Source organism: Meriones unguiculatus, chromosome 14 (genome assembly GCF_030254825.1).
Source record: "Meriones unguiculatus strain TT.TT164.6M chromosome 14, Bangor_MerUng_6.1, whole genome shotgun sequence".
In the NCBI taxonomy this organism is placed as follows: Eukaryota; Metazoa; Chordata; class Mammalia; order Rodentia; family Muridae; genus Meriones; species Meriones unguiculatus.
The window spans coordinates 76,220,195-76,233,990 of NC_083361.1; the positions used below are offsets into that span (position 1 = coordinate 76,220,195).

At 41.9% G+C, this 13,796-nt stretch overlaps 1 protein-coding gene across 2 annotated transcripts; it reads right to left on the reverse strand.

Annotated features, from left to right (window-relative positions):
• Positions 1-748: 748 nt before the first annotated feature.
• Tmem126a (transmembrane protein 126A) lies at positions 749-7,693 on the reverse strand. Of its 2 annotated transcripts, none has more exons than XM_060367547.1 (5): positions 7,514-7,693; positions 5,935-6,030; positions 2,945-3,138; positions 1,961-2,087; positions 749-985 (listed from the first exon to the last, which is right to left on the reverse strand). In XM_060367547.1, the coding sequence occupies exons 2-5, from the start codon at positions 6,021-6,023 to the stop codon at positions 793-795; spliced, it is 603 nt and encodes a 200-aa protein (XP_060223530.1). In that variant the 5' UTR covers positions 6,024-6,030; positions 7,514-7,693; the 3' UTR covers positions 749-792. The 2 variants fall into 2 exon arrangements, with proteins under 2 accessions (XP_060223530.1, XP_021499747.1); XM_021644072.2 differs by having other exon boundaries at positions 1,961-2,075; positions 7,514-7,672.
• Positions 7,694-13,796: the final 6,103 nt, after the last annotated feature.

The following is a 13,796-nucleotide window of genomic DNA, read 5'->3' on the forward strand; positions in this document are numbered from 1 at the left end:
CAGCCAAGGTACAGAGAAAACCCTGTCTTGGGTGGGGGCGGGGAGTGTCACTGAACAGATTCCACAAAAGGAGTAGTTTAAAGAAGAGGGGTCTGAAACACTTGGGAAGAATGCAGTAGATCAAAATGATCTAAGGAATGACTCTACAAACATACTTCAGAAAACAAAATAGGAAGGTAAGCTGCTGCTGTGCTAGGGATATTAATTACTCATGAAGGTACTGAGTTTGTGGCTAACTTGCTCAGCATCATACATGGGGAAGGGGTAGCTCAAGTCTTGAGAACCTAAAGAACTACCCCCTAATTGGTAGAAGCTTCAGAAGATAACTTGCTAAGTCCTGTAGCTTTGCAGGGATATGGGCTGGGATTATGAGTGATAATCACGGAAACACCCTCAAGTGAGAAAAATATTTTCCCTTCCTGTTTGGCTTTGTGTAGATGCAATGTAGTTAATTGCATCGTATAATTGCAATGTAGTTATTTAGTTCTTTTACACCAAACTAAATGCCCTGGTGTAAAGGCAGTGTATTGGCAATGTGTAAGAAAGAGTATTGAACTCAATTTTTTTTGTTGAGGTAGGCATTAAATGTAGGGCCTCATGCCTGTTAAGACAATCACTCTGCCATTAATTTATACTCTCAGCCTCAAAACTATCCCCCTTAGGTAGTTTTATTGGAGGTCTTCCTTTTGTTGCTCTGTAGTGTTTCATTGCAAGTCGGAGTTGCACCTTGTGAAAAACAACATCTGTATTTTTTAATATTACAGATTATTTTCACTTTTATTTTGCTTTAAATCAATCCATTTCAAAGCCAGGTTCAGGTAACTGAAGGGCTTTTATAAGGAGTTTATATTGTCTAGACGCAAGGTATGCTGCAAACACAGTCTGAAGTAAAGTGGGAAATAACATCTTTCTAAAGACAGGCTTAGAAACTGTAATCCAGTAATTTAAGATATTTCCTTTCTGTGGTAGAGGGCTTGATTCATACCTGTAAGAAAGCATATTGATAATGAAACACATAAACCCATTTAAGTGTTACTGTAAACGTATCTAGAAGATAATGTCAGTCTTCCTTACTGGCATATGGTAAATGGGTTTCATAGACACTCTTTAATGCCATTATCTTCTGTACTTGGTCTTAAAAATGATTCTGGTTTCTTGTCCCTGTTTAGTTCACCTCTGGGTACACAGAATAAATTGCTATGAGTTCAGAGAATAACTGGAATTACTTTGGAGTGGAAGGCCTACAGGAAGCAGTTTTCTGAATTCCGAATATATGACATGGCTGTGGTGCTAGCACACAGCACTCACATGGGCTTGTTCTGTAGCAAGCTTTTAATACAAAGATGGGCTGGAGAGATGGCTCAGAGGTTAAAGGCACTGGCTGTTCTACCAAAGGTTCTGAGTTCAACTCCCAGCAACTACGTGGTGGCTCACAACCATCTATGGTGAGATCTGATACCCTCTTCTGGCAAGCAGGATTATATGTAAGCAAACACTGTATACATAATAAATAAAAATCTTAAAAAAAAACCCCACACAAATGCACAAATGTAGGCCTGAACTACACAGCATATACCAGGAGGCACAGCATGACAGAGAACTCTCTTAAAACTACTGAGAAGGGAAACATTGTTTGGTCTAAATCAATTCAATCTGAGAATGTATTCTTTTTAAGTTCTGGGTTCCTTTTTTTTTTTTGGCTGTAGCAAGGCCTGGGCTTTATTGTGGATGATCTGAAGGAACACAGTTGGCCAACAGGAGCTGGGCCTTGCTCTTGGTCCTGGCCACACAGCCCTCAACCACCATAGGCAAATAGGGACAGAATCTGCACAAGCAGCCCCTCCAGCTGCAGAACAGAAGCCCACTGGTAAGGGGCTCTGTGCCCAACCTGGCACTGACTCCATCCCAGCAGTTAGGTAGTCATACAATTAAAGGTTTTTAATTGAGAAAATAGTCCTACCTGGCAGCAAGGCCCCCATTCACAGGTATAGCCAAAACGATGGGGTATAGACCACCCAGAACTAAACCAACTAGTGCACCCCGTGTCATGGTACAGGTTTCACAGTTCAGATCACCTAGGAAATAAACTGTGTAAGTGTTGGTCATGATATTTAAGCAAACGTCTTAAAGAATAGAAGGCTAAAAATTATGTAAGTCATGCTGTAAGAAATAATAAAGGATGGAATGTGGCTCATCGGGAATACACGCGTAGCACTTAAGGCCTTGACTAGGAAATCATCATAAAAAAATAATTCTTGATTCTGTATTCTCAGAATTTAGATCAATATTTAAGAAAATAAAACAGAATGGCCCTCTTTGGCCCCTGTGGTCCTATCTTTGTTTCCAGTCAGTAGGACACACATAATAGGACCACTCATTCAGTTCACATGGTGCAATAACAGCTAAAATTTCTCTTTGCTAAATATGCATGCACATAGTACTTCAGAGGTTACAGAGTAGTATTCCTACAACACACTTTCCCTTTAAGAACTTCAAAACAGCTGGAGAGATGGCTCAGCAGTACTGGATGTTCTCCCAAGGGTGCCGAGTTCAATTCCCAGCACCCATGTTGGTAGCTCACTATTGTCTATAACTGTCATCCCATGGGATCCAGTACCTTCTGGTGTGCAAATGTACATGCAGACAAAACACCCATATACATAATTTTTTTAAAGATTTTTTTTAAAAAAAAAGCCTTCCATACAACGTGGAAATAAGCGAGAAACAAAGGCAGCACTGTAGGAATACTTGAGGGAAGTGAGAAGTGTGTATATACACACACTCATTGTGCTGGTTGATATGTCTAATGTAATTCAGTTGTAAAACATAGCAAGATTCAGTGTTCCCTAAGTACTGCACTATAGCTTGCAGCTACTTGCTATTAGGTAAAGCTGTGGATAGTATGTACTAAAGCAAACATGGGTGATAATGAAATTAAACATACCTGTACTCAAAGGTAAACTTACAGAACTCTCGTAAAACAGGTTTGCTGTCAGAAATGGGATTACGGCCATTGGTAAGCTAGAAGCTATTCGAGCTTGTGTGACATTTAAGATGCGCCGAAACAGACTGTTTGCTATTAGGCCACTGAAAGCAGCATTAAGTCCAATATATGCTGATCCATGTTCAAGCATATTCCTGAGTGTGAGGAAAAAAACCAGCTTGTATATTCTCCAAATCTGGTATGTTACAGAACTTAACAGCACCCTGGGAAGAATTAGACACATTGACCCCGTGCAGGACCATAAAAGCAAAATCAAATCATAGCTCACGTTTCTATTAGAAAAAGGCTATTGAGGTTGGGCAGCACTTAAGGAGAGCGGTACTAGCTACATGCGGTTTGCGGGTTTACTTGAGAACTGTTTAGAATTTCGCTCTAAACTACATTAACAGCAAACACGGAAGAGGGAGATGCTGGCTCTTTTTTACTTAAAAAGTAAAACATATTCTAAGGTTGTACTATTTATTACTGACTTATACCTATTTTGTCTATGAACTTACCTATAGACAGATGCATATTCAACTTAGTTTCAGTAGTATGGAGTTAATGTGTTTACTTTTGCTCTTCCCTCGAGTATTAATATTCAGATTAGGAATTTGAGGTACCAGCATTATAGTGAGACTATGCTATAGTATCCCATGTAGTTTACAGTAACTCACTGATGAAAATTTAATTCATAATTTAACCTGAAAATGAATTTTAAGCCAAAACATATGCTCTATTATGTTTAACTTTGGGAAATAGCTAAAACTATACAGTACGAACTGAGTAAGATCTTCAGCTTACAAATCTGGTTTTGTGAGCTGCAGTATGGCTCACTGTTGCATGTTTCTCACCTCTCAACCCACTGGAGTAACCCTGAAACCTCCACTAAGTTCCATGGTTTTTGCTTATTTTAAAAGCTCTCCTAGGACATCATTATTGAAGCACCCTGCATTTTATAAGATCACGCTTCCCTGACCTATCACTCTGCACTCACCATGCCTGTCATTTCATTCACTGAGAACCGTTATGTAAAGGTGACTTGCTGCTAACGCCACAAGAAAAGCTGCATTCTGCCTTGGAGGTTCTCACTGTTGGCTGCATGAGACGAAATTGAAGTTGAGGTTTTCAGAACTCTTAACAGCTCAGGAAATTAGAGAACTATTAAACAGCAGTAGCCCCAATGTGAGAAGCCTGTTTTTTGTAGGGGTTATACTGAGAACTTGAACACTTTTACAAATATTTAATATAAAAGGCATGAAATGGGACTCGCCCCTATTAACCACGCTCAGAAATAGTGACGCTGAAACTTTAACATTTTGTTGTCTCCCAACTAAATAGTAATTTGCTCTGGTTGTACAATTAATCGTTTTGTTTGCAAGCTAAATCCTAATCTTGCTCAGCAGAGTTTAGCTCAATTCCCAGTGCTCTTTTCTAATTTGGTGAAGATCCCACTGGTAGCCCATTCTCTTCCTTTGTTCCTATCATCTTCTCAATGTTTTACGTAAGTCATTAGGCTTCCCCTACCTGTGTAAGTGTTCTGTTGTTTATCTCAGGAAACAACTAAATGGGTAGTGTCTATGCAGGGATACACAGCTAAACCTCAACTTCAGTTTCTACTCGTGCAGCCAACTATGAAAACCACCAAGGCAGAATGCAGCTTTTCTTGTGGCTTTAGCAACCATGTAAGGGATACACACTCCTGAGGTTTATCAAGTTCTTAACTACTGTTCAGAATACAGGTAACATTCTGTCTTGTAAGATCTTGAGTGCCAACAAAAAGTAGGGTTGGTGTGGTTTCCATACCTGAAGATGCAGCAGTCTCTAGAGTAATGTTTTAGATCTTCCACCTCAGCGCTCTGTATGTCCCAGGGTAACTTACTATGTGCGTTCTTTTCACGGGTGCCTCTCGCTTAACTTTAATAACTGGCTGGGATAGGCAGTAAAGTTAGTTGGATCATTTTGTTCCTGCTTGAACCCCTGTTGTGTCCACCTCTCTTATGTGTCACTGTTTCCTCAAATAGGACAGACCCTGGCTTTGTAAATTCTGTGATCCTGCTCTTCCTAGACTAACTCCCTTTCCTCCTTTTAGAGGTCCCATGACTAGGAAAGTCAATCAGAGGGTGTAAGGCACCTACCTCAAGCCTGACAACCTGAATTTCCTAGCTAGGACCCACACGGAAGGAGAGAACGGACTCCTGGAAGTTGTCCTCTGACCTCAGTACAAGTGTACACACAGCTCAGCCTCTCCTTGTCACTGCCAGATGGACAAGGAGGTGTGAGCATTCTGTAAGTCCACTGTAGCTGCTTGCACTGCAATTACGTCAGCATGCTATTTTTTTTTTCTCTCGTTTTTTTTGAGACAGGGTTTCTCTGCATAATAGCCCTGGCTGTCCTCGACTTGCTTTGTAGACCAGGCTGGCTTCAAACTCACAGAAAGCCACCTGCCTCTGACTCCCGAGCACTGAGGTCATAGGCGTGCACCACTGTGCCCAGCTAGCATCATGCTTTTTAAATTTTAATCTTTTTCATATTAAAAATCTTTAAACATCCATTTTTCAGTCATTCCATTTAGAAACATATTCCATTGGTACTCTTACTAAAGGTAAGCATATAGAAATAGAGAAGTTAAGAAAAAAAAAGATAAATTCAAGTTCTTTTAAGTTATTTATAAATGGGTCCATACAGTTTTATATCACCCTAAATGTTGAATGGAAAGGTGGATTCATCAATTATGTATTTCCAAAGACGAGTTCTAGTTTTAATTTCCACAGTGAGTTATATGATGCAGAAAACGGTTAGTGTCTCTGGGCTTTAGTTTTTTTCATCAAAGCAAAAATAAAGCTTAGTTTCCTTTGGTATCCTTTGTTATTTACATGTAATCCAATGAATTTCAGATAATCTGAACAAAATTCTTCTGGTAAAGACATTTTAATACTAAGGAATCTTACCTTTCTGGTTCTGGAAGTTGTTTAATTTTTCTTGATATGACATTAAGTATTAAATCTTCTTTGCTATTACTTGGTTTATGATTTTCCATCTTGGACCTAAAAAACATGACTTCCATTTAAAAAATAAGTATGTAAAAAGTCTTGTGAGATGCATGTTTATGAAAGTTGTAGATTAACTTTATAATCTGAAAAATCAGTGTATACATAGCATATAACAAAAAACATTCCCCCTCCCCTAATACAGCACAACGGGAACATGAAAAGCAGCACAGAAGTGTGTAAGACTTCCCACTCCTGATCTCCTAAATAGTTACTACAGGCCTGAGACAAAAAGTATTGAAATGTTTCATTCAGACGTGCTGACATGCCTGTAGGTTCAGCACTTGGGAGGTGAACCCAGGAGATCAGCTCAGGGCTATTGGAGTTTGAGGCCAGCATGAGATACATGAAAACTTACCCACAGGTTAAAAAAAAAAATCCGGAAGAACTTATGTTCAGTAGACAAGTAGAGGAAAATGCAACAGAGCTTCAAATCATGAGAAAATGAAAAAACCAACAAGCAGTAAACCTTGACAAGCCATTCGGTGGAAAACCAAGATCACCTAGATGTGTCATTAGGTACCCAGGTTAGTTAAAATTAGAAAATTTCACTTGGAAGCCTTCAGGAAAGCTGTGACATGCTGCTGAGGGAACTATAAAATGTACTTAAAGTGAGTGTAACCACTTTGTAAAACACAACTCGGTGGCAAAGGCTAAAGAATAGTTGAGAGTGCAAAGAACTTCACTCAGTTCTTCAGCTCGCACAATAGGTCTGCACACAACTCCAGGGAATCAGATGTCCTCTGACAGCAGCAGGTGTGTGCACTAGTGCACTTGAACACACGTGATTGAAAAAACAATCTGGGGCTGGAGAGATGGCTCAGGAGTCGATTAACTTCGTAAGATCATTTGTTCCTGTTCCAGAGGACCCACGTTCAACTCCCGGTACCCACATAATAGCTCACAGCAGTGAGTAAAGGTCCAGAATGATCTGATGCCTCTTCCGGCCTCTGCAGACAAAGCGCAAACGCGCACAAACACTTTGGAACTACTGGCATGACCTATGGTGATTCTGTATCCGGGTCAATGTCAGAAGAATGGCAGATTAGTTTGCATGGACTCAGCTCTTAAACAAACTTGGTGACACGTGAAATACCGGGAAGCTGAGGCAGGAGGGTTGTGAGTTCTGGGCTATAAGCCAAGACTTGTCTCGAAACAGCAGTAGCAACAAAACCCAGAAATAACCTGATACACACCAGATTGTCTTGGGTCACCGTCCAGACTTAACCTGCTACAAGTCCTGGGTACCTGTTTTGCATACGGAAATGACTTGAAAAATGCTGCCTTGCACAGAGCTGCATAAATCTCGACTCAAAATTAACCTCAAAAATACAATGCGGGCTTAGACATTAGGTCAAGTTCCAGGACTCAAATCTTGTTTCTTCCTCCTGGTTCTTCTCAGTTAATAAATCCCTATCAAAGACGACACCTTTAAATACCACAAATCTTTCCTCTCCCGACCCTGGCATTACCCACTCACCACTCGGGAGGAAGGACGGTCCCTTCCGGCCGCCTCTCGGCCTCCGCTGCTCGCCCAGGCCCTCCCGCGCCCGACTTTAGCACACCCTTCGCTCGGCTCCCCACGGCTCCATCTTTGGCTGACACGTGACTGCGGCCACCTCTGCTTCCTGTGGAGGGCTTCCGGCGGCGGAGAGGCGGCGGTCCCCGAGCCGGGGGACGGCCCACGGAAGCGGCCGTCCGCCGCGGGCCGGCGTCCCGACGCCTCCGGGGCGCGCAGCCCGACTTCCGGGTCTCTGCGCTCGCTGCGGGCCCGGGGCGGCGGCGCCCGCGACCGAGCTAGCCCGAGGCCGGTAGCGTGCCCGCCTCGTGGCTCTTCAGCTCCCTGTGCCATGTTGTGCTGTGGGTGACCTCCAGCAGAACGTGAGCAGTTCCGGAGCGAGTGCTTGTTTTCCTCAGCATTCCCCGTGCCTTCCGGAACCCTGCTCTTGTGAAGCGGGGTTAGGGGAAGGTGGTGAGGAGGTAACCTGAGAGATAAGGGGGCCAGGCCTGACAGTGCACGGCTTAAACCCACAATTCAGGAGCCTGAGGCAGGGGCTTTCTGTGAAGTCCAGGCCAGCCTGCACTACGTACGGGTTCCAAACAAAACAGCCAAGAGTGCTAGGATCTCTGTAAGTCAGTTAGGAGCCAAATTTCTCAGGGCTTCCGTCTCAGTGCTCATCTGCTCCTTTCTACATCTGCAAAAATAGGAGGGGACAAGATTCTTTCACTGGTTATTTTTGTAAAGTTGTGAATAGACTATAAAGATACCTACCAAATTGAGAGTCCTGGAATCTTATCAGAGAACAATGAATAGAGCCTCGGAAAACTGACCTGAGAGGCAGCAAGTCAGTCCTAATAAAAACCAAACGTTACTCAGTCCTGTGGAACCACACACACACCTGGGTCGTCTGCAGGAGCAGCAATTGCTCTTAATCACTGAGCGTTTCTCCAATCCTGCTTATATTTTCGTTGTTGGGTGCTCAGATTAGGACAGTGCTGGTTTATAAGTGTAATTTAGCAACGGGGATCGTTTGTATCATTTTGACTTTATTTGCTGAATGTTTGGTGGAATCACCAAGACTCCTGAGCCTGGGGTTTTCCTGGTGAGGATTGTATCCGTGAGTTCAGCATCTGTATTAGATACTTGGGTGTTCGACTTACAGATATCTCTTAGACTGAACTTCGTAACTTTGCACAGGACAAAATGAAATGTCCTTTTGGTCTAAATTTTCAAACTTATAAGATTAAATTGTTCACAGGTATTTTCTTATGCTTTTAATATCTTTGGACTCATTTGTTTTCCCTTGACGGAGGTTTTTAAAATCTTTGGTACCTGATCAGTCTGGCTTATTATAATTATTTTGACCTTCTTGGTTGGTTTTGTTTGTTTGTTTCATTGATTTCCTTTTAATGTTGGGTTTTCAACATGGATTTTTCTTCTCTGCTATTATTTCCTATATAAGTTTTCTTATTTTCTGGTTTCTTAAGAGTGTACATAGGTGAGGTCATTGCTTTGAGATAATTTTACTCTTTGGTATGTGTGTTTGATGTCAGAAGTTTCCCTCTAAGTACCTATTTGCTCCCACAGATTTTGAAATTTAATGCAAAATTATATTTATTTAATTAAAAGGTCTTGTAATTTCTTTTAGGTTTCTTGACCTATGGGTTATGTAGAAGTTTCTTGGTTTTGTAATCTATTTTTAATTTTCAGTTGAGTTCTATATTGCTTGGAGAACATACTTGGTAGGATTTGAATCCTCTAAAAATGTATTGATATTTATAAGCAGAATCTGCTTGATTTTACATGTGTACCTGATTAGAATGTGTAACTTCTATTGTGTCAAGAGTTCCTGAAAGCAACAATGAAGACACATTGGGTGGTTATGCTCCTTTGCCGTCTTTCAACTTGTAGAGGTGGGGGTCTGTTGCTCTAGTGGTCTGAGACTCCTGTGAATAGAAATGATTTTCCTCTCTCATCTCCCTGAACATCTAGGAATGTAGGCATATGCCTCAACGCCCAGGGGACAGTATTGTGTGAGTGACCGTCTAATTTATAATTCTTCCTAATTTATACCAAGTTTTCTTTTAAGTAACAAGTTACTGAACTCTCCAACTGTTATAGGAAAATTCCCCCCCCCCTTTTTTTTCAGTTCTTTTGTACATTTTCCAGCTCTGTTATTTGTTCAACAAAGGACAAATGTTCCTTGTGTCATTGTGAAATGGCCTTCTTAACCCTTGGTAGTACTTATTACAAAACCTGCTTTAATACTAAACACACCTACTCCAAAAACTTGATTCATTTCAGTACAAGAGAGGCCTGCCTTTGTATGTGCACACGCGTTTACCCGGGAGAATGGTGCTGATAAATGAGGCAGACTAGAGTCTCATTCAATAACCCACTTTATTCTGAGCACCAGACAGTTTATATTTGGAGGGTTAAGAGGAATCACATGTGTAAACTGTACCCTCACATGGGCAAGGCGCATGTAAAGAACATTTCCATAGAGGCACATAAATAAATAACACTAGCCAGCTGTAATGAATAATTTAAGTAAACTTACTCCTATCTCCTACATTTGGGAGGGGCAAGAAAGCATAATCCAAGAACAATTACGTATTTTTTGAGGAAACTGAGGGCACAAAACTCTTGTCATGATTTCTTGGAGTTTTTTCACAATCACCCAGGACCCTCACATGACTGCATTCGTGGACTATGTTCTGACACATTATGGGTATATGCACACCTGTGTGCAGATGGATAACGGAGGTCAGCATGAGTGTCTTCCTCTATTACTCTCTGATTATTGCTTGAGATCGGGTCTCCGTGGAACCTGGAGTATACCGACTCAGCAAGAATAGCTGCCAGCAACCCCAGGATCCTCGTGTTTCCCAGTCCTGGGATCACAGCTGTACCCACCATACTTAATGTCTTACTTGGGTGCTAGCGATCCAAATCCCTGATCCTTGGGATACATAAGCTATCATTTTTCCTTTCACTGGACTTAAAAAAAAAACAAAAAACTTTAAAATCAGGAAATATACATTTATCCTTTTATTTGTCAGTTTCAGGATTCTTTGTTCATTTTCTAAGTCTAGAACCCAAAATACTTCCTTTCACATTTCCAGGATGTGGATTTGTTCACATTTTATGAGTCTAAGGAAATCTTAGCCTACAAAGTTAAGTATTGGTTTGTAGAAAAACTACTGATTTTTGTATGTTGATTTCATACCCTTCAACTTTATTAAACTTATTAGTATGGATAATTTTGGAGTGGATTCTAGGTATTCTGGGTTCATAATTGTATTACCTACAAATAAGGACATTCTTTTTCTCCTTTCCCATTTGGATGGTCTTTATACTTTTTTGTGTGTGATTGCTCTGGATAGTACTTTTTTGGTTCTGTGTTGCATAAGCGTGGCAATGTGGGTGTTCTTGTAGGAAAAGATTACCTTACCCCTATGAGAATAAGGTTAATTATAGGTTTGCCACATATGGCATTTATTATGTTGAGATGTATTTCTTCGATATTAAATTTGCTCAGTTTTTATCATGAAGGGATGTTGAATTGTTTCAAATGGTTTTGATGCAACTATTGAGACAATAATATATAGGTTTGTCCTAAACTAAGTTAATGGGCTGTAGTTCACTTACTGGTTTGTGTATGTATTTCACTTAATGGTTTGTGAATCATTTTTGCATTCTCAAAACAAATCCCACTGGATGGTGTACCATCTTTTTGATGTATTGTTGGTTTGCTATGTACAGTAATCTTTAAATAAAAATATTTTACCTTTATTTATTAGCGTTTGTCTGTGTTTGCTTGTAAAAGAACCTTTATTTGCCAGGCTCACTGCGGGAGTAAGCTCACCCTTTCTAGCTTTTTCTGGACTCTAGCTGGCTGTTTCAGCTCAGCTGTTCTGGTTCAAACTCCTCTCCAAGCTGACAGATTCAGTCTGGATTCCCTTGGCTTCTTCTGAATTGCTCTGTTTCTGAACTCCATGAGCTGAACTTCACAGAACTGCAGAAACTCAAGTGAACTCAACTGCACTCCACTGAACTGCACCAAACTGCCTGTACTGTCCTCTACTGTTTTCTCTACTTTCTTTCTACTGTACCCTACTATACTCTCTCAACTCTACTGCTTTTAAGTAGCTTCTCTTTCCTGTCTGTTGGGCATATCCCATCTCTGACTCATTCTTTCAAATCTTTCATTAGTCACTTTGTCTTCCCTTCAACTAGCCATCACTTCCAAACTGCTTCCTTCTACAAACTAACTTTACCTTCATTGTTTGGGATTAATGGTGTACTAAGGGTGTGTCTGTTTTCCAGCCGGAGGGATTAAAGGTGTGCCATTCCAGCCAGATCACGCAGATTTAGAAGGTCTTTGGATGTGATCCCTTGCCAGAGCAGCCATGTTGCTGGATTAAAATTCCTCTACATTTGCTGGTCAAGGTTCATATATATAGGTCACAGAACAATGTGTGAAAGTCATTTCAACCCTTTTACTTTGTGGGTCTTAGGGATTGAACTCAGGTTGTCAGGTTTGGCGGCAAGTGCCATTACCAGGTGTCTTAGTTACTGCACTATTGCAGTGAAGAGACACCGTGACCAAGGAAACTTTGAAAATAAAGCATTTTCAAAAACAAGTTGGGGACTTGTTTAAAGTTTCAGATCGCTAGTCAGTGATACAGCTCCTCCAATTAGGCCACACCTCCTAAATCCTTCCTCAACACCCCTCCAACTAGGAACTAAGCATTCAGATATATGAGCCTATGATAACATTTTTATTCAAACTGCTACAACCACTGAGCCATCTTGCTGGTGTTAGCAGCTCTCATGGTAGCTGTTACAGTCTGTTTTTGTTTCCACAGTGTCATTGGCCAAAGTCTAACTTCTGTGGTGGATTGAGTAAGATGTCCTCAATAGTCTCAGGAATTTGAATACTTGGGCCTTGGTGGTGCTGTTGGTGCGGTTTGGGAGGCATAGGGTGTGTGGCCTTGTTGGAAGAAGTATGTCATGGGAACAGGCGTTGAGGTTTCAAAAGCTTCATGACATCCCAACTGGTGTTCTCTACTGTCTGTTTGCATCCAAGATATGAGCCCTCAGCTTCCTATTCTTGCCACCATGGCTTTGTTCTTCTAATCTTCTAGAGCCCAAACTCTTCTACAAGCTGCCTTAATCCTGGTGTTTGTTATATATTGTATATAAGCACACAATATAACATTGTGTCCCACAGTGTGCTCTTTTGTCTACATTTTCCTTAGTTGCAAAAGTCATTGCAATGAGTCATTTTCCTGGTTCAAGGCCTCTGGCTTCTGCTACACTATCAATACTGGATCCTCATCAGGACTCCTCTCGGATATCCTGTTGTTGATCTGTGTTGTGGAGATCCTTTAGCTTTGGATCTGTAGGACTGGCTCCCTTCACACAGTCCACTAGTTCATAGCTGGGCTAGATGTTGGGGTTAGCAAATTCAAAGCCCTGAATCTGGGCCTGGGTGGTACCTGAGCTGGTCAGCCTGCACTCACATACTGCCAAGTCTAGCTCACGGAGTGCTGCAAGCTGTCAAGGGGCAGAGCCAGCTCTTCTCTCAAGTCCTCAGGGCTGGCTTACCCACGAGCCCTGCACCCAGGGCCAGCTTTACTATGCTGTCCAGGAGAGCTGGCCCTGCAATTCACCTGGATGCTGCTGAGGGACAAGGCCAGCTCTCTCATGATGCCAGGCTGAGGGGTGAGGACATCTCTGCACAGCCCTCAGACATCAACATGGCTGTAGGTGGTCCAGACTAGGGAAGTCCAGCTAGCCTTTGATGGTAACAGACCCAGGCATGGCAGTTGGTGGCAGCACAGGGCAGGACCTCATGATGGCCTTAGGTGGTACTGCTGGCAACTCAAATCAGGCCATTCCTCATTACCTTTGAGCCTCCCGTTCTACCTCTCTTCATTGTGCACACATCCTTCTGCTGCTGCTTCTCATTCATCACTCCACTACTTACCTGCTCATTTTCATGTCACCCAAGGCCTCCGGGTGTCTGGGATCATCTCAGGAGTGCTATGCCCTGCCTGTGCTATGTGGTACCAGGCAGGGTTGTCTTGGGTGTGATCTGCCCACCTGGGCCCTGTGGAGCCAGGCCAGGAGTGGTCTCAGGCTTGATCTTGCCTTCTATGATTTCCCACATTTTCCTTTCTCATGAACTTCCAATTCCTCCTTCAACATTCAGCTAATTTCACTTTCCGCCACATTATCATCTGCCTAAATAGTT

Bases quoted from the DNA above. Each gene is read 5' to 3' on its own strand.
- Tmem126a (XM_060367547.1), bottom strand. From the start codon at position 6,023: ATGGAAAATCATAAACCAAGTAATAGCAAAGAAGATTTAATACTTAAT. The intron at 3,139-5,934 runs GTAAGATTCCTT...CCTCACACTCAG, and splicing joins CAACTTCCAGAACCAGAAAG to GAATATGCTTGAACATGGAT. The intron at 986-1,960 runs GTAGGACTATTT...GCTTTCTTACAG, and splicing joins AATGGGGGCCTTGCTGCCAG to GTATGAATCAAGCCCTCTAC.